At 43.5% G+C, this 21,663-nt stretch overlaps 1 protein-coding gene across 4 annotated transcripts in view; it reads right to left on the bottom strand.

Moving 5' to 3' along the window:
* Positions 1–21,663, bottom strand: part of HHAT (hedgehog acyltransferase) — a 355,681-nt gene that overhangs the window by 27,104 nt on the left and 306,914 nt on the right. For 3 of the 4 annotated variants that reach the window (XM_073553400.1, XM_073553396.1, XM_073553398.1), the window contains exon 12: positions 7,812–8,078. The exons of the other annotated variant lie outside the window; for it this stretch is intronic. In XM_073553400.1, coding sequence (XP_073409501.1) covers positions 7,942–8,078 — 137 coding nt within the window. In that variant the 3' untranslated portion in view covers positions 7,812–7,941. Of the gene's footprint in view, positions 1–7,811; positions 8,079–21,663 lie in introns of those variants that run through there. 4 annotated transcript variants of the gene reach the window in all.

The raw sequence follows: 21,663 nt of genomic DNA, 5'->3' as shown, positions 1-21,663 counted from the left end.
AGCGAAACACCTGAAGGACGTCGCTCAGTGTAATACGATAAAGAGTGGCATTATCTAGAAAACTTCAGCATGGCCTCCAACACCTGTACGCGGAGAGTCAGCGCGCTGGCTGAACACATTACTACACTGGTACTGGTGCAGTGACTACACGTCCAGTGATATCCTGGAACCAAGACGTTTGCAGACATTTTTTTTATTAAAAGAAAGGTGGAATCAGAAAAAAACTGTAATCAGGATTTATGTTAAATGTACGATACTTTTAAAATTTTAATTAAAAATTTTTTTTTGTCACTGTCTAAAGTTTAAAAAAATCTTGCAATTTCACTAGGCCAATAATTAAACTAGCAATTCCTGTTCTGTACAGATGGCATTTTTCAGGAATCTCATAATTACAGACAGCATTTATCTGAAAATTAATACCTCTATATACAGTAGATAACACAGATCCACCATTCACAATAGGTGATGTCACAGCTCACCTTCTCCTCCTGTACAATGACTGATAACAGCTCTATGTATAGTAGATAACACAGAATCCACAATTCACATTAGGTGATATAACAGCTCACCTTCTCCTCCTCATGTACAATGACTGATAACACCTCCATATACAGTAGATAACATAGGATCCACCATTCACAATTGGGGATGTCACAGCTCACCTCCTCCTCCTGTACAATGACTGATACATTTATCTACAGTAGATAATATAGGATCCGCCATTTATAACAGGTGATGTCATAGCTCACCTCCTGTACAATGACTGAAAACACCTTTGTATACAGTAGATAAAACAGGATCCACAATTCACAATAGGTGATGTCACAGCTCACCTCCTCCTCCTGTAGAATGACTGATAATGTACAGTAGAAAACACAAGATTCACAAATCACAATAGATGCCAGCATGTTACCTATTTACATGTCAGTGTTAATCTCTGACAGCAGCATTGAAATGGTGTGATTGTTGATACGCACGTGCACCAGCGCTCCCATGGGCTGCTCGGGAAGCCGTATTGGGGAACCAATGAGTTGTCATTGCAGCTGGGGGTCTGCTGAAGGCCCCCCCCCCCTGAAAGTGCCACCCGGTTCCACCTAGAAGCACACCTTGTGGGTGGACTTCATGGGAGAACATAACTGTTACTATATTCTGCAATGCTGTGTTATTGTGCTATCTAATATATCCTTACCTTGTAATGTCTTCACATCCTGTTCCATTCAGATGTGTCCGGATCCCAGAATTCCAAGCGGCGGAAGTTCACCGACCGCCATATTGGGACACCCAAGTGATGGGTGTCTCAGTATGGAAATTGCTGGTGGTACCAGCCTCTTGCACGGTACCACCAGCGAAATACCGTTGCACCACACACACAGTATACACCGTACGCACCAAACACACACTGTATACACGCCGCCGCCAGGATTAGCCGAATGACTCACTGACCGCCGCCATCTTTGTACAGAAGGAGCACATGCTCAGTTTTAATATGACTGCCGCTATCCGTCTGCACAAAGATGGCAGCAGTCTGATTTACTGCGCCTGCGCGAATTCCGTGCAGGCGCAGTGAATCATTCGGCTGATCCCGGCGGCAGATGCACGATGTATCTACAGTCAGAGGAAGCCGGTCACATTAAAGAGGTTTTCCCATGAATGAAAGTTCATTTTAAATATTGTCTGTGTCTGACCGTGTACGGAGCATACCACATCTCCTGGGCAGGGGAAGAAGCAAAAGACAATACTAACATTCAGGGCCGGACTGGCCATCTGGCAAATGCCAGAAGGGCCTGTCTGGTGGTGGGCTGCCTTGTCTGCTATGATGTTAACAGAATCGGTGTTCTCAAGACACCCATAATGTTAAGAGATATGATGGAGAACAAAGTTGCTGACTCTGTCACTTACCCCAGTTGGTCAAGGGTATCATTAGAAATATTGATCTTGTAGTAAACTTTGCTTTCTTCCTTTCAGGGTAATATTAGTAATATATCCATTCTGGTGCTTGGGCCGGGGACAACATGGGCCTGTGTGATTTCAAATGCCAGGGCTCAATTTCAGCACCAGTCCGTACCTGCTGACATTACAGCAGGGGATCACATTGGATTCATTTTGTGAGGTAAAATATTTCACTGACTGTTTTTAAACAATATTTTACCTCACAAAATGTATCCTGTGCGATCTCCTGCTGTACTGTCAGTATTGTCTTTTGCTTCCTCCCCTTCCCAGGAGCTGTGGTATGTTCTGTACACGATCAGACACAGACAATGAGAGAAGAGAAGACAGCAGATGGGGGAGAGAGAAAGCGCACTGGGGTGAAAGAGACAGAGCACAGGGGGGAGACAGCTCAAACGGGACAGCACATGAGGGGAGAACACAGCACAGGAAGGAGAGAGACAGCAGACAAGGGGGATAGCACATGGGGTACACAGGTCAAAGAAGAGAGCACAGACGGGAGAAGTCAGCATATGAGGAAAGAGAGTGGATAGGTGGGTGAGCACATGGGGGGGGGGAGAGATTCTCAACGCTGCAAAGCCTGCCCCCATCGTGACAATACCGCCCTCCCAATGTGATAGCACCGGGCCTCCATCTAGTATAGTGTAAGCGTGATCAGATGATTACAAGTCCCTTAAAAAGGACTAAAAAAAAGTTAAAAAATATAATTTTAACTCGCCTTACATTTTCCCTTTTAAAAAAAAAAATTGTTCTCATCATTTTACCCCACTTGTATTTTTTTTTCACATTTTTCAGTACATTACATGGTACATTCATCCTGCAAATTTTGGAAAAAAAAGGGAATAAAAAAAAATGAAAGCTGAAAATTGGAAAATGTCCTGGTCATAAAGTGGTTAATATAGATCCTGGTATTTATTTTTTTTTAATAAAAATTATAAAAATGTACATTCATCATTGAAAGCGGATTCCAGATGCTGCAATCCCTTCATATCCTGTAAATTGTGAGGTGCAAGCTTCACGGTTTGGATTTGTTTCTGCAGCGCATCCCACCTCCACATTTACACCTACAAACCTTAGTGATCGGCTACGGCGCTCAGGTGGTGACGCCCCACATCATCCTGGGGCCAGGAATCGGGAAGGCCAGCGTTACTTCATTTCTTAATTTTATTTTTATCGTTCTCAGCAGTTTGTAAAATATTTCCCGCAAAATCCTTTTAACGAGGTCGGAATCGTGGTTGATACTCCGGAACCCAGTAATCTCCGTAATCTCTGTATATATTCCCATAGAACAATATGTAATCCCAGCACAATCCCATAAATCAGCCGGCCGGTGATCGCATTCTCCCACCATAAAATACAGGAACATACATGGAGCCTCCATCTAAAATAACTTTCATTCTGATTAATGGTTCCCTAAAGAAATCTACCATGAAATTTACAGATAAATTATAGAAATTCCAGCTGTGAAAATTATATTAAGCAATTAGATATTTCCCCACGAAATGTATATTTCCCTAGCGACAGTAAAATAAATGAAGAAATGTGAATATACAGCGCCGCGGCATTGTGCAAGTACCGGGTCTGCGATTTGCCGGCACAGCCGTAGCCGCCACGTCAATAGTCATTTGCAGACGGACGAAAGCAATGTGAATTTCTTACCACCTGTCGGTTTCTTGGGAACCTCTTATGATCAGTAGGCGCCATGAGGTTACTGCTCTCGTCATGATGTCACAGGGTCCTAATAATCAGTAGTAGAGGATGCCGGCAGATACTGGGAAGTTCATAGTGCCCGTGTGATTGGGATCAGGAGTACTGATGTGACCGCCACACCAGGGTACTGCGAATTGTATTACTTAAAGGGGTGCTGTTCGTCCTCGGCTTCAGATTATTATAAAGAAACAAACCATGCTCTACTCACCTTCCCCAGGTCCATCGGCAAGTTTCTTTTGCTGTTCCCAGTGTCTGGCATTGACTGTGGTACAGCAATCAATGAGCTCAGCGGCTCTTTCCATCTACTCTTGCATAGCCACAGAGCAAAACCATTTGTACGAACCTGGTCCAGAGTGGTCACGTTAATACTCCTGATCCGGATGTCACAAACTCTGAACTTCTTATTACTTCTTCTTACTGTAGCCAATCTGTGAGCTTCGGGGCTCTGCCAATGTAGACAGAAAGCATTTCCCGGAGCTCATTGACTGGCTGCCGTGCCATTGAAGTTACTAGTGCAGCGGCGGAGACCCAAGGAATAGGAGTACAGTGCAGTTTGTAACTTTGTTTCAACCACCTGACAAAGCTACATGCGAAACGCCTATAGAGGTACTGGGCAGTGGGGGACATATGGCCCACTAACTATGGTATGCGGTGGGTACTCTTTAACGTGGGGTGTTCATGGTAGTTTCAATACTGCTTTGACTAATTACCTTTTTACCCTGAATTAGTTTCATACAAATGTGAGTACATGACATTATCATCTGATATCTTGATTAGAGGCCTTTCTTTATCTACATTATATTCATGGATTTCTACATTTTGGTATCATGTTTATTTACTTTTGCACCTATACTACTTTATTTCTGTAGTTTATACTTTCTTAATTGATATTATACGATGCCATTGTGGGACTCAGGCCACTTTCACACGGTCAGTATTCAGTTAGTATTTTACATCAGTATTTGTAAGACAAAACCAGGAGAACAATCAGAGGAAAAGTATAACAGAAACTCGTCACCACTACTGAATTTATCACCCTCTCCTGATTTGGTCTTACAAATACTGATGCAAAATACTGACCAGATACTGAATGTGTGAACATGGCCTTATGAATCACACTGCTTTTTGGGCTTTTATGGCGCGTTTTTAACGTTTTTCTTTAGTAATTGTATATTTATTTTTTTCTCTATATTTAATCTATTTCATAAATGTTATATCTTTGTATTTAACACAGTATAGTTACTTTATGTGTATTACAATTTTTGCTGTAAAGAGTAAATCAACAATTACTGGATGGGAAAAACCCTTTACCTTTAGTAAATGTAAGTTACACAGTATTAGGGTGGAGTCACACGTGCGAGAAACTCGGACAAGTCTCGCACGTCAATACCCGGCACTGCCGCCGGCACTTGGGAGCGGAGTGTGCGGCTGCATGTATTTCTATGCAGCTGAACGCTCCGGTCCCGGGTGCCGGTGGAAGTGCCGGGTATTGATGTGCGAGACTCGTCCGAGTTTCTCACACATCTGACCCCGGCCTTACATGAAGTGAGTCCATAGGTTTCTTTCTGAAGCTCGCTTATTCGCATATTTACGTCTCTGCAGAACATCTTTACTGCATCTGATTTTTACAGATACTTTGAAACTAATCAACCCAGGAAACTGTAGTCGGTCTTGTAAATTTTGAGAACTGTTGCTATAAAATGGATGACATACGGGTAGCACACGGATGATAATACTTGGTGAAAAATATTCCAATTTTTCTGGATGAAATTTTTTTTTTTTTCACATGTGTGACCTTAGGCTAACTGTGCAGGACTGTAAAGGTCATTGGTTTGTTCTATAAAATATAAATAGGTTTTATTTGATTACTAAAACAGCGCCACATCTGTCTACAGGTTGCCAGTGGTGTTACAGCTGATCATTTTCACTTGCATGGAGCTGAGTTGTAATACCAGATCCGACCCACTGACAGGTGTGGCGCTGTTTCTGTAAGGAAGCCACCTTGTTTCCATAATGGACGCAGCAGATGTGGCTCGTCTAGAATCAGTGGGTTAAATACACTTTACATAATAGTCAATTCAGGTATAGGGTGAAAATAAAACCTGTCCTCCTCTTCTCTTTACATAAAGGCTACATTTATATTATGAGCCTTATACATTATCAGCTGGGTTTGCCTGGAGAACGTTATCTGCTAATTACAAGGTCGCCGGCGGCTGCGTCATGGAAAATCTACTTTTAAATAAATAAATTGTTTTTATGGAGTAAATGCATGTAAATGTCAGGGAAGCGCACATTATATTATTGTCTTTTATCACCAAAGTGAATGTTTCCTGCGCAGATTTTTTCAGTTTCTAGATAAATATTTAATAATGGATGAATTGCTTTTTTTGGAAAATATTTTACAGGAGAGGCATTTTGATGATACTTGTAATAGTTTAGATGGTAAACTTTACATAATAATCTGTAACTAAGGGCCCCGTCACACACAGCGATCTCACCAGCGACATCGCTGCGTGTGACAGCGATCAGCGACCGGCCCCCCTGCCGGTATCGCTGTAGGAAAGCCCTGGACATTTTTTTGGTCGCTCGTCTCCCGCTGGCCACCACGCATCGCTGCGTGTGAAAGGCGGGAGACCAGCGATCAGCTGGTAACTAAGGTACACATCGGGTATCTAAGGGACGTGCGTCCCTTAGATACCCGATGTGTACCTTAGTTACCAGCTCCCTGCATCAGCGCCCTGGTAACTAACGTACACAGCGACGCCGGGCGCTCGGCGTCGCTGGTGAAGCTGTCTGTTTGGCAGCTCACCAGCGATCACATAGCGACTTACCAGCGATCCTGACACGTTGATACCGTTGTCGGGATCGCTGGTGAGCCGCTATGTGTGACTCCATCTTAAGAGTTTTTCTAATGCAGCTGAATGTTATCTTATGGCCACGTTCACACGGTCAGTATTTGGTCAGTATTTTACATCAGCATGTGTAAGCCAAAACCAGGAGCGGGTGATGAATCCAGAAGTGGTGACGGGTTTCTGTTATACTTTTCCTCTGAATGTTCCACTCCTGGTTTTGGCTTACTAATACTGACCAAATACTGATAGTGTGAACATGGCGTACTACCAGAGACAGTGGCACCAGTCCACCAAATGTAAAAAAAAAAAAAAATAAACAAATGTATTCTGACCTCACCGATTTCCAGCTACTCCTGTTCCAACGCTCGGAGTACCCAGTCTGGTCTCTACTTCCTGCTGCCGGTGGTTGTCTGCAGTGGTCACACGTCCCTCAGGAAATCATCACATCAGATATACCTCAAAAACCTATTTAGCCGAAACGTTGGGTTGATTTTCTGTTCATCACCTGTTGGCTTGAATTTATAAATAAGGTTTTTGGATTCACTTTATCCTATTTTTAATTTTACCATTTATTTGTCAGTGATTGGCTGCAGTGGTGAAGGAGAAAGTAGAGAGCGGCTGTCAGTTAGTGCCGAGATGTTCTTACAGCTGCTGCTCTCAGTGCAGTGAGCGATGACTGCTGCTGCGCCGACATGCCTGTTAGGCATGAGTATCGCGTCTCAATACCCGGCACTCGGACCAGAGTGTGCGGCTGCATGTATTTCTATGCAGCTGAGCACTCCGGTCCGAACTGCCGGCGGCAGTGCCGGGAATTGAGACGTGAGACTTGTGCAAGTTTCTCGCAAGTGTGACCCCGGCCTTAGGGTACAGTCCGACGGCCGTATAACATGGACGACGATCGCATCGCGGTGCACGGACTGGCCGGCGACTCTCCTGACCTGAGCGTGGCAGCATGTATTTCAATGCAGCAGTCATGCTCAAGTGAGGAGAGCAGCCGGCCAGTCCGTGCACCGCAATGGGATCGTCGTCTGTGTTATATGGCGGCAGGAATTTTAACATAATTTTCGAGCACCCTGAAGACACTCAGTGAGCACCCGAGCATGCTCCGATAACACCTTATCCAAGCACGTTCGCTCATCACGTCTTCCTAACACTACCAGCCTGCAGATTAACCCTACATCTGCTGGGTAACAGTTATCCAACCTGACAGGTTCACTTTAAGGTATTTCTGAAAAACAGTACAAAAAAAAAAAAAGGCAACGTATAAAGAAAAAGCATAGACTCATTCAGAAGAAACATGAATAGTAAAAAAGGAAATAATTTTATTATGAAAAATAAGAAATATCAATAAAGGCTGTACATCTGTACAATACTGACGCTGGAGTCCACCTCTGGTCGTACTGAAGATCCGGTGATTTGTGGGGTGAGGTCTTCACTTGTCTGACATTTTTCTTGAACAGAGAGGAAACTTGAATTTGTTTTTCGGGTACAGGAACAGATTCCATTCAATTCCCACCTGTGCGTAGCAGTACAGGCAGCTAAGCATCACGAGAGGGATCCACGGCCAACCTGCAAAATTATAACGTTGTCGTAGTCAGTGGTCTGTCGGCCATGGATTCTACTAGATGTCTTAGTTTTCAAACATAACATCAATATCTGGTAAAGATTTCCTATTCTATCCACATTCTTGCCAACAGTCCTGATTTTGCTGGGACAATCCTGGGAACAAAACCACAAGAGCGGAGTCTAGTATAAACACTAAAGATGGGGCGAAACTTCTAAAAAACTGAATTCGGCAGATTTGCTCATAATCAGCTGGTAATTTGGATACATGTACTCACCTCTCCTCAGCCCTACTCATACCTCCCCTGCTGCCACAGGTCCTTGAATTGGCTCCTCTGCTTTCTGTCGTCTTCTATTTTTGAGCCGCCAGAGCTGCAGTTCTTCACTAAGTCTCACACCACCATGTCTAGAAGGGCTCACGCTTATGACTGTAAAAAATGTTTTGACAGACAGGACTCATCCCTGTGTTATTCTATGGGGCCGTGCACAAGTTTGATTTTTTTACTTGGACCAAGTCTGTTCGAAGAAAAGAATAGCAGCATGCACGAGTCACATTTGATTATCGAATTGCACTCAGCCACTCATGTCTAGGAGTCCATGAAATGAATGGAGAAGATTGTGACTTTTTTTAACTATTCTCCACATCTAATTGGATTACCATCTGACCAAACTCTTACCAGAGTGTGATTAGCATAAGAGGACCAATTTTCTCAGATGATATATGGTGGTGGGATCCTAGAGAAAGGCAGCCCATGAGGCCAAAAAGATAGAAGAGAGAAGATACAGGGTCTGATTGGAGAACTGGTTGGTGTTTGCAAAGATATAGAGAAGACCTGAAGAGAGACGAGTCTTAGATTTTTTGAAACCCTGTTCCAGGCTCTCATAATACAGTAAAATGGTAGCCATATGCAATCACTGTCCCATATGTTTTCCCCATCCTTCCATTTCAGGGTCTAGTCTAGTCCCTGCTCTACTAAGCATGCACCGGATGTCAATTCTAATTATTTTGAATGTGCAGTGACAGTGCGCTCCTTTGCAAGGAGAAGTGACAATCCTGCAAAAGAGCGCACTGTTAGTGTGCATTGAAAAGGAAAGAATGCGGCAAGAAGGGAGAGCAGAGAGCAACCCAGTTCCCAAAACAGACGTCGCTACCCTGAAAAGGGGATGTCACTTGATTTCAGGGTGGGGAAAGCAACTGCGCAAGTGACTGCAACCTCAGCATGATCTCAGGGTGGGGAAAGTAGCTGCGGAAACGACTGCAACCTCAGCATGACGTCCTATTTGACTATCCCAGCATGCGCTGAGGAATCTCAATCAATATGTCATCGGGACGAAAGTGGAAAAAAATTTTGCAGGAAGATAGAGATGAGAGGCAACTTTTAATTGAAGTAGATTAGAAAAGTCATTAGATTAATACTTTAGAAAATTAAGTATGAAATTCAACTTTGGTTTTGGACCACCCCTTTGAATGATAGCATGATGTGTGAAGGGTTCGTATGAGATTATTTAGATGCAACTGCTCTTTTTCAGATACAGTGCCACTCGTTTACACAGGTCGATCCCCAATTATTGTCAACTGAGCTGCAGTACCACCTACTGCCTGTGGACAAAAGTGGCACTGTTTCTTGTAGAAAGCTGGAATATATAATTTTTAAATGGTTAAGCCAAACATTAAAAAAAAAATAAAAGTAGTAGTCACCATCTTTAATTCTGCCCATGGTACGAATCCTAAGGCAAGTATCTATAAAACACTATAATGAATATTTTATATAGAGTCTCAGGTAAGTTCAGCCGGGCTCACATTCAGGATAATAATTAAAGTTAAATTAGTATATACAGTGGGGCAAAAAAGTATTTAGTCAGCCAGCAATAGTGCAAGTTCCACCACTTAAAAAGATGAGAGGCGTCTGTAATTTACATCATAGGTAGACCTCAACTATGGGAGACAAACTGAGAAAAAAAAATCCAGAAAATCACATTGTCTGTTTTTTTTTCATTTTATTTGCATATTATGGTGGAAAATAAGTATTTGGTCAGAAACAAGCAATCAAGATTTCTGGCTCTCACAGACTTGTAACTTCTTCTTTAAGAGTCTCCTCTTTCCTCCACTCATTACCTGTAGTAATGGCACCTGTTTAAACTTGTTATCAGTATATAAAGACACCTGTGCACACCCTCAAACAGTCTGACTCCAAACTCCACTATGGTGAAGACCAAAGCGCTGTCAAAGGACACCAGAAACAAAATTGTAGCCCTGCACCAGGCTGGGAAGACTGAATCTGCAATAGCCAACCAGCTTGGAGTGAAGAAATCAACTGTGGGAGCAATAATTAGAAAATGGAAGACATACAAGACCACTGATAATCTCCCTCGATCTGGTGCTCCACGCAAAATCCCACCCCGTGGGGTCAGAATGATCACAAGAACGGTGAGCAAAAATCCCAGAACCACGCGGGGGGACCTAGTGAATGAACTGCAGAGAGCTGGGACCAATGTAACAAGGCCTACCATAAGTAACACACTACGCCACCATGGACTCAGATCCTGCAGTGCCAGACGTGTCCCACTGCTTAAGCCTGTACATGTCCGGGCCCGTCTGAAGTTTGCTAGAGAGCATTTGGATGATCCAGAGGAGTTTTGGGAGAATGTCCTATGGTCTGATGAAACCAAACTGGAACTGTTTGGTAGAAACACAACTTGTCGTGTTTGGAGGAAAAAGAATACTGAGTTGCATCCATCAAACACCATACCTACTGTAAAGCATGGTGGTGGAAACATCATGCTTTGGAGCTGTTTCTCTGCAAAGGGGCCAGGACGACTGATCCGGGTACATGAAAGAATGAATGGGGCCATGTATCGTGAGATTTTGAGTGCAAACCTCCTTCCATCAGCAAGGGCATTGAAGATGAAACGTGGCTGGGTCTTTCAACATGACAATGATCCAAAGCACACCGCCAGGGCAACGAAGGAGTGGCTTCGTAAGAAGCATTTCAAGGTCCTGGAGTGGCCTAGCCAGTCTCCAGATCTCAACCCTATAGAAAACCTTTGGAGGGAGTTGAAAGTCCGTGTTGCCAAGCGAAAAGCCAAAAACATCACTGCTCTAGAGGAGATCTGCATGGAGAAATGGGCCAACATACCAACAACAGTGTGTGGCAACCTTGTGAAGACTTACAGAAAACGTTTGACCTCTGTCATTGCCAATAAAGGATATATCACAAAGTATTGAGATGAAATTTTGTTTCTGACCAAATACTTATTTTCCACCATAATATGCAAATAAAATGAAAAAAAAACAGACAATGTGATTTTCTGGATTTTTTTTCTCAGTTTGTCTCCCATAGTTGAGGTCTACCTATGATGTAAATTACAGACGCCTCTCATCTTTTTAAGTGGTGGAACTTGCACTATTGCTGACTGACTAAATACTTTTTTGCCCCACTGTATATATATATATTCCCTTGGCTTGCACAACGTCAGGCATACAAATGCACGATTTCTCCCCGGCTCGGGATTGAACATGACCTCATTTCCTCAATGCACTTGCCCAATAATAAACCTTAATCCTTAAATTGAAATACGAGTTTTTCTTTAAACAACTTTATTAACTATTCTTCTCCAACAGTGGACGGCGAGCTCAGCGTAAGTTACATTATTTATCAGGCTGGTCAAGCTCATTACTTCTTCCCTAGGCAGATGAAAGTTACAAGGCTCCGCTCCTGTGTTGTCTCAAGGTGACTTCCATCGTCGAGTGCTGTAATGCTCGGTATAAATGACTTTCTCCTACAAGATTAGAATTGATGTCATAGCACTTAATTATAGAAATCCTTTCCCGATCTATAAATCATTTCTTCTATTTTACCAACAATATTAAAAGAGAATTTTACAACTGGAATCTAAAAAGGTTCAGGTCGTGCATCCTTCCCGTTATTTTACTCCTCTTGTATAAGCCCGACCCACTTGTAATGTGAGTCCTAAAAATATTCTAAACCACTTAGTATAATTGGCGCATAAAAAGCATCTACAATATAGTACAAAAATACATAAAGATGAACAAAAGTCAACAAACATTCCATTACTTATCGTGTATTGATCCTAAATTACCGTCTGCTTTATATTCCAGAGCTGTATTCGTAATTCTGCAGTATTCAGAGCTAAATGTCCCCTTTTCAATATGTAGATACTCTGCTAAAAGTCTTCTTTTGTGGGGGGGTGGGGAGGAAACATTTTATTTAAAAGAATCAGTGACAAGGTTTTGTACCCCATCTGAGAGCAGCAAAATGTGGGGACACAGACCCTGATTTCAGTGATGTATCAGTTGCTTTGCTGATTGCTGCAGTTTTGATTAAAAACTGTTTTATCTGCTGCAGATCTACCAATTATTATCTTACTGCCAAGAGTTTTAATTTGGGTGGGATTACCGTATTTTTTGGACTATAAGGACGGGGTCACACTTGCGAGTGTGATGCGAGAAACTCGCGCAAGTCTCTCGCATCAATACCCGAGTGCCGCCAGGTATTGATGCGCGAGTTTCTCGCATCACACTTGCAAGTGTGACCCGGCCTATGACGCACCTAGGTTTTAGAGGAAAATATAAAAAAAAATTGAAGCAAAAAATGTGTTCATGACACACTTTTATGGGAGGGGAGCTGCTGCTAACACTGCTATAGGGGCAATATCCCCCATCCTAGTATATATATAAATCCCCATCCTGGTATATATGCCTCCTCATCCTGATATACAGGGCCCAATCCAGGTATTCATGGGTCCCCATCCAGGTATACATGCCCCCCTTCTTGGTATACATGGCCCCCTACTCAGGGATACGTAGCCACCCATTCGCATCCTGGTATACATGATCCATCCCTAGCATGGTATACATAGTCCCCATCATGGTGCACACATAAAAAAATAAACCATTCTACTTATCTTCCCTCCGCTTCCTCGCAGCATTGAGTACTGTTCTGATGCAGGCAGCTGTCTGCAATGTGTAAGCAGAACATGACGTCACTGCCATGCATCCTTACACGCCGAGGTCAGCTGCCGGAATATTCACTACTCCCCACTATGGACTATGGTAGTGGAGAGCAGTGAATATTCATTTTCTTTAATAGTGGACACACTGTTAGCCACAGCCGCCGGGCGATCACGTGTGCCTTCTAATAAAGAGAATGAGTATTCTCTGCTTACCACGCCTATACAGTTGTGGCCAAAAGTATTGACACCCCTGCAATTCTGTCAGATAATACTCAGTTTCTTCCTGAAAATGATTGCAAACACAAATTCTTTGTTATTATTATCTTCATTTAATTTGTCTTAAATGAAAAAACACAAAAAGAATTGTCCTAAAGCCAAATTGGATATAATTCCACACCAAACATAAAAAAAGAAAATGAATATTCACTGCTCTCCACTTCCATAGTCCCGAGTGTGGGAAGCAGTGAATATTCCGGCAGCTGACCTTGGCGTGTAAGGGCGCCGGCTCCTGCCTCCTGTGACCCGCTCCTCTGACGCTGCTGCTTATCTCCTATCCACAGCTACAAGGGACATATACATAAGATACATCCGGACTATAAGATGCAACCCCACTTTCTTCCAAAAATTTGGAGGAAAAAAGTGCGTCTTATAGTCCAAAAAAATACAGTGATCTACCATTTAAAGGAAATCTGCCACCAGGTTTTTGCTATGTAATCTGACAGCAGCACGATGTAGGGGCTGAGACCCTGAATCCAACAATGTATCACTCAGTTTACTGGGTGCAGCAATATTGATTAAAAACGGTTTTCTTTGTTGCAGATCTAGTAGTTCTCTAATGCTGAGCTCTATCTAACCCTACCCACACCACTGATGATGAAGGGTTTAGGCGTTTCAGCTCCTTAACATGTGCCACCCTGTTTTTAAAGGGACAAAAAGTAATTGGACAATTGACTCCAAGCCTATTTCATGGACAGGTGTGGGCAATCCCTTTGTTATGTCATTCTCAATTAAGCAGATAAAAGGCCTGGAGTTGATTTGAGGTGTGGTGCTTGCATTTGGAAGGTTTTACTGTGAAGGAAACATGCGGTCAAAGGAGCTCTCCATGCAGGTGAAACAAGCCATCCTTAAGTTGCAAAAACAGAAAAAAACCCATCCGAGAAATTGCTACAACATTAGGAGTGGCAAAATCTACAGTCTGGTACATCCTGAGAAAGAAAGCAAGCACTGGTGAACTCATCAATGCAAAAAGACCTGGGCGCCCACGGAAGACAACAGTGGTGGATGATCGCAGAATAATCTCCATGGTGAAGAGAAACCCCTTCACAACAGCCAACCAAGTGACCAACACTCTCCAGGAGGTAGGCGTATCAATATCCAAATCTACCATAAAGAGAAGACTGCATGAAAGTAAATACAGAGGGTTCACTGCACGGTGCAAGCCACTCATAAGCATCAAGAATAAAAAGGCTAGACTGGACTTTGCTTAAATAACATCTAAAAAAGCCAGCACTGTTCTGGAAGAACATTCTTTGGACAGATGAAACCAAGATCAACCTCTACCAGAATGATGGAAAGAGTATGGCGAAGGCGTGGTACAGCTCATGATCCAAAGCATACCACATCATCTGTAAAACACGGCGGAGGCAGTGTGGTGGCTTGGGCATGCATGGCTGCCAGTAGCACTGGGTCACTAGTGTTTATTGATGATGTGACACAGGACAGAAGCAGCCAAATGAATTCTGAGGTATTCAGAGCCATATACTGTGTGCTCAGATCCAGCCAAATGCAGCCACACTGATTGGTCGTCGTTTCATACTACAGATGGACAATGACCCAAAACATAAAGCCAAAGCAACCCAGGAGTTTATTAAAGCAAAGAAGTGGAATATTCTTGAATGGCCAAGTCAGTCACCTGATCTCAACCCAATTGAGCATGCATTTCACTTGTTAAAGACTAAACTTCAGACAGAAAGGCCCACAAACAAACAGCAACTGAAAACCACCGGAGTGAAGGCCTGGCAGAGCATCAAAAAGGAGGAAACACAGCGTCTGGTGATGTCCATGAGTTCAAGACTTCAGGCAGTCATTGCCAACAAAGGGTTTTCAACCAAGTACTAGAAATGAACATTTTATTTACAATTATTTAATCTGTCCAATTACTTTTGGTCACTTTAAAAACAGGGTGGCACATGTTAAGGAGCTGAAACTCCATAAACCCTTCATCCAATTTTAATGTGGATACCCTCAAATGAAAGCTGAAAGTCTGAACTTCAACTGCATCTGAATAGTTTTGTTTAAAATTCATTGTGGTAATGTCTAGAACCAAAATTAGAAAAATGTTGTCTCTGTCCAAATATATATGGACCTAACTTTACCTGGCAGTAGACCAAGTAGTCATCTAGTAATAATCTCCTGCTGATCAAGTAGTGATTAGTGATGAACGAACGTGCTGGGATAACATCTTATCCGAGCACGCTCGGGGTTTATCCGAGTATGTTGGGCGTGCTCGTATATTATGTTCGGGTCTCTGCAGCTGCATGATTTGTGACTGATAGACAGCCTCAACACGTGTGGGGATTGCCTGTTTATTACGCAATTACCTTCAGCACGCTCCCGATTGCCATGATAATCCATCGATTCACCTACAGCTAAATTTCAACATTTAAAAGACGCTGTCCGTGATTGACAGTGGCATTTAAATGGTTAAACAGCAGCAATCGGGAGCTAGCTCTGGTTGCAGGCAGATACCAGCTATGTAACAGAGCCGCATTCTGCCTGGTATGGTGCAGGCTCAGTTCCTAAGCCTTTTCTATACACTATAAGTTGTACATTTCCGATATGTGATCGTTATCAGTTTAAATTCTCCCCGATAAATTAAAGTTGATCAAAGCTGCCGATTACGGCAAGACTGGATGACCATCTAATGTGTTTGTACAGGGGCCTACCGACTCTCCGCTGTCAGATGATTTTGGTGGAGAGAAGGTTTTACGTCACTGACTTTTTAATCCCTATCTTTTCTCTTTTTTTTGGAAGAGAAACTGCTGATATACGGTATATATCTGTCAGAGACTTTCTCTTCTCTGCCTATTAAAAATACTTGAATGGTCAGAAGTCCAGAGAGATCTCAGCGCCCGGCTATCCAAGGAGGAGGAGCACCTCAAGGGTTGCAGTCATGGAAGATTTCACATGGAATATTTCTATTTTAATATTGCCCCTAAATCTAGATCTTGGCATCATATACATATTCTGGTGCCCCCTATGCCGATGTTTCTTCTAGAGGATGTCTGGTTTAGTTGACTCACGTTAAAATACATTGTAAATGTATTCCGAATTCTCAAAAGTAGCACGATCAGTGCACATCAACCTCTCTGTGTATGACCAAAATCGTCCATGCTTTACATTGATTTTAACTCAAGGATGCGGCCAATTTTTGTTATTTTTTGCCCTCTTTTTCCAAGAACCATATCTTTTTTCCAAAAGTTATAGTTTTGAGTCACATCATTTAATCTACTGAAAAATGGGAAAAAATTCCAAGTGTGCTTAAACGGCCAAAGAAAGGTGATGGCACACTTAATTCTCAACTATATAAAGCAAAAAAATGGTTTTCTGTTACCATTTTCTAAGAATCATAACTTTTTAATTTTACCATTGTTTTTATGGGTATCATTATGGGGTACATACAACATTTTGCTCACTTTCTATTGCGTTTTGGATTGAAAAATGGCAATTCTGTCACTTTATTTTTTTTTTTCTTGAAGGTGCTTATTTTATATAATTTTTGTCTATTTTTGCATTTGAAAATGGGTGGTGATTCAGACTTTATTTTTTATTAATTTTTGTAATACTTTTTTTTTCAATTAATTTCTCTTTATATTTTACTAGATGGAGGCCCAATGTTATCGCATCGGGAGGGCGGCAATGTCACGATGGGGGCAGGCTTTGCAGCGTTGAGAATCTCTCCCCCATGTGCTCACCCACCTATCCACTCTTTTTTCCCCATGTGCTGACTTCTCCCGTCTGTGCTCTCTTCTTTGACCTGTCTACCCCATGTGTTATCCCCCTTGTCTGCTGTCTCTCTCCTTCCTGTGCTGTGTTCTCCACTCATGTGCTGTCCCGTTTCAGCTGTCTCCCCCTGTGCTCTGTCTCTCTCACCCCTGTGTCTGACCGTGTACAGAACCTACCACAGCTCCTGGGCAGGGGAGGAAGTAAAAGACAATACTGACAGTACAGCAGGAGATTGCAGAGGATACATTTTGTGAGGAAAAATATCGTTTAAAAACAGTCAGTGAAATATTTTACCTCACAAAATGAATCCTCTGTGATCCACTGCTGTAATATCAGTATAGTCTTTTGCTTCCTCCCCTGCCCAGATGTGGCATGCTCCATACACGGTCAGACACAGACAATTTTTAAAATGAACCTTAGTTCGTGGGAAAACCCCTTTAATGTGACCGGCTTCCTCTGCCAGCAGACAAGTCGCACATCTGCCGCCGGGATCAGCCGAACGATTCACTGTGTCTGCACGGAATTCACGCAGGAGCAGTGCAACGGTGTTCCGCTGGTGGTATCACGCAAGAGGCTGCGTGAGTGTGAGTGAGTGCAAATGTGAGTGTGTGAGTGTGACTGAGTGTGTGTGTGTGCCAATATGGTGGTCGGTGAACTTCCTCCGCTTGGAATTCTGGGATACGGTGACATCTGGACAGAATAGGAAATGAAAACATTACAAGGTAATTATATAAATAAATTCCCCCATGAGGAGTTTAAGCTGGGATTATTTTGATCACTTCTCCTCCATACTGCAATACCGCACTATTACTTTATATACTGTAGTAAAAATCACAATTGTATGAAGTTCAGCCTGTGGCTGGGCATCACAGCAGCACCAAAACAGCTGTGGTGGGGGCCTTCAGTAGGTCCAAATTAATGACAAATTAATCAAGTTGTTGCAGGGCCAATGGGTGAGAAGATGCTTTACTAGGATTGCACTACTTCAATGCCATTCTCAGAGGCTCACGGTAGAATTTAAGTTGTTAGGCTAGTTTCACACTTGCTTTTTTTTGCAGCGCGTTTTTCCCGCAAAAAACGCATTGAAAAAACGCATACAAAAGCATACAACTGCTGCGTTTTTTTCAAGCATTTTTTATGAGCATGCATGAAAAAAACGCAGCGTTTTTATGAGTTTGTATGCGTTTTTAGTGCGTTTTTACCGCGTTTGCGTTTTTTTCCAACATTTTTAGGTGGCCCCTCACACTACCCAAACCATGACTTTACTAACCCTAACCCTGACCCTAACCCTAACCCTGACCCTAACCCTTAACCAAATCATACTTAACCCTAACCCAAACCCTAAACCCTAACTAACCCTAACCCTAACCCTGACCCTAACCCTTAACAAAACCATACTTAACCCTAACCCTGACCCTAACCCTAACCCTGACCCTAACCCTTAACCAAACCATACTTAACCCTAATCCTGACCCTAACCCTAACCCTGACCCTAACCCTTAACAAAACCATACTTAACCCTAATCCTGACCCTAACCCTGACCCTAACCCTTAACAAAACCATACCTAACCCTGACCCTAACCCTAACCCTGACCCTAACCCTTAACCAAACCATACTTAACCCTAATCCTGACCCTAACCCTTAACAAAACCATACTTAACCCTAACCCTAACCCTTAACAAAACCATACTTAACCCTAATCCTGACCCTAACCCTGACCCTAACCCTTAACCAAACCATACTTAACCCTAACCCTGACCCAAACCCCAACCCTAACCCTGACCCTGACCCTAACCCTAAACCCCCTTAACTAACCCTAACTCTAACCCAAACCCCTAAATTCCATGGTTAAAAAAAAAAAATGCATATGCAAAAAAACGCATACATGAGCATGCCAGTGCGCACATATGCGCATCCATAGGCTATAATGGCCATTTTTAGCGCAAAACGTGCGCATATGTGCGCATGCGCTTTTTTGCAGGGCCAAAAAATGCAACATGCTGCGTCTGGAAAATACAAACGCACACCCCCAAAAAACGCAGCGCATGAAAATCGCATACATGCGCTTACAAGCGCGCAGGTATGCGCACCCATGTTAAATATAGGGGAAAAAACGCATGCGCACATATGCGTTTTTTTCCAGCGCTAAAAAACGCAAATGTGAAACCAGCCTTAGACTGCAGCAATCAGAGCTACTTCTGATCGCTGCTGTTAGAGAAGGTGCCAGCTGTATAACACAGCCCACACCAGGATCAGCTCCATAACTCACTTCTTCCACCTACATTTGCTCCATGATATAATAGTATGCCATGAAGCAGGAAGGCGTATATAGTAGAGAGGATATATGAAATTCAAAATTCACAGACTTTGCTGAATTTTTCCAAAAATTTAGACTTGCGGCGAATACAATAATGTGAATCTCAATACTGGAAAGATTGTAATTGCTTGGAAAATACACGTGGGGAAGAAGAGAGAGAGAAAGCACCCAGATGACCATAAGAGCTTAGACTCTACAAAAGAGAGAGGACCCTGTTGATCAAAAGAGCTCACACTCTACAGGAGAGAGAGAGGACCCCACTGACCATAAGAGCTTATACTCTACAGGAGAGAGAGGACCTCACTGACCATAAGAGCTTACACTCTACAGGAGAAAGAGAGGACCCCACTGACCATAAGAGCTTACACTCTACAGGAAAGAGAGAGAGAGGACCCCACTGACCATAGGAGCTTACACTCTACAGGAGAAAGAGAGGAGCCCACTGAACATAAGAGCTTACACTCTACAGGAAAGAGAGAGAGAGGACCCCACTGACCATAGGAGCTTACACTCTACAGGAGAAAGAGGATCCCACTGACCATATGAGAATAAACTCTACAGAAGAGAGAGGACCCTGCTGATCATAAGAGCTTACTCTCTACAGGAGAGAGAGAGAACCCCGCTGACCATAAGAGCTTACACTCTACAGGAGAGAGAGGACCCTGCTGAGCATAAGAGCTTGCACTCTACAGGAGAAAGAGAGGACCCCACTGACCATAAGAGCTTACACTCTACAGGAGAGAGAGGACCCTGCTGAGCATAAGAGCTTGCACTCTACAGGAGAGAGAGGACCCCACTGACCATAAGAGCTTACACTCTACAGGAGAGAGGACCCCGCTGACCATAAGAGCTTACACTCTACAGGAGAGAGAGAGGACCCCGCTGACCATAAGAGCTTACACTTTACAGGAGAGAGTGGACCTAGCTGACCATAAGAGCTTAGACTCTACAGGAGAGAGAGGACCATGCTGATCATAAGAGCTTACACTCTACAGGAGAGAGGACCCCACTGACCATAAGAGCTTACACTCTACAGGAGAGAGAGGACCCTGCTGAGCATAAGAGCTTGCACTCTACAGGAGAGAGAGAGGACCCCGCTGACCATAAGAGCTTACACTCTACAGGAGAGAGAGGACCCACTGACCATAAGAACTTACACTCTACAGGAGAGAGGACCCCGCTGACCATAAGAGCTTACACTCTACAGGAGAGAGGACCATGCTGATCATAAGAGCTTGCACTCTACAGGAGAGAGAGAGGACCCCACTGACCATAAGAACTTACACTCTACAGGAGAGAGAGAGGACCCCGCTGACCATAAGAGCTTACACTCTACAGGAGAGAGTGGACCTAGCTGACCATAAGAGCTTAGACTCTACAGGAGAGAGAGGACCATGCTGATCATAAGAGCTTACACTCTACAGGAGAGAGGACCCCACTGACCATAAGAGCTTACACTCTACAGGAGAGAGAGGACCCTGCTGAGCATAAGAGCTTGCACTCTACAGGAGAGAGAGAGGACCCCGCTGACCATAAGAGCTTACACTCTACAGGAGAGAGAGGACCCACTGACCATAAGAACTTACACTCTACAGGAGAGAGGACCCCGCTGACCATAAGAGCTTACACTCTACAGGAGAGAGGACCATGCTGATCATAAGAGCTTGCACTCTACAGGAGAGAGAGAGGACCCCACTGACCATAAGAACTTACACTCTACAGGAGAGAGAGAGGACCCCGCTGACCATAAGAGCTTACACTCTACAGGAGAGAGAGAGGACCCCGCTGACCATAAGAGCTTACACTCTACAGGAGAGAGAGAGGACCCCGCTGACCATAAGAGCTTACACTCTACAGGAGAGAGAGAGGACCCCGCTGACCATAAGAGCTTACACTCTACAGGAGAGAGAGGACCCCGCTGACCATAAGAGCTTACACTCTACAGGAGAGAGAGGACCCCGCTGACCATAAGAGCTTACACTCTACAGGAGAGAGAGGACCCTGCTGAGCATAAGAGCTTGCACTCTACAGGAGAGAGATGACCCCACTGACCATAAGAGCTTACACTCTACAGGAGAGAGGACCCCGCTGACCATAAGAGCTTACACTCTACAGGAGAGAGAGAGGACCCCGCTGACCATAAGAGCTTACACTCTACAGGAGAGAGAGAGGACCCCGCTGACCATAAGAGCTTACACTCTACAGGAGAGAGAGAGGACCCCGCTGACCATAAGAGCTTACACTCTACAGGAGAGAGAGAGGACCCCGCTGACCATAAGAGCTTACACTCTAC

Source organism: Dendrobates tinctorius, unplaced genomic scaffold, assembly GCF_039654945.1.
Source record: "Dendrobates tinctorius isolate UK_male_01 unplaced genomic scaffold, ASM3965494v1 ptg000201l, whole genome shotgun sequence".
NCBI lineage: Eukaryota > Metazoa > Chordata > Amphibia > Anura > Dendrobatidae > Dendrobates > Dendrobates tinctorius.
The sequence above is the reverse complement of the archived record's forward strand: the minus strand, read 5'-3'. Positions and strand labels throughout refer to the sequence as shown.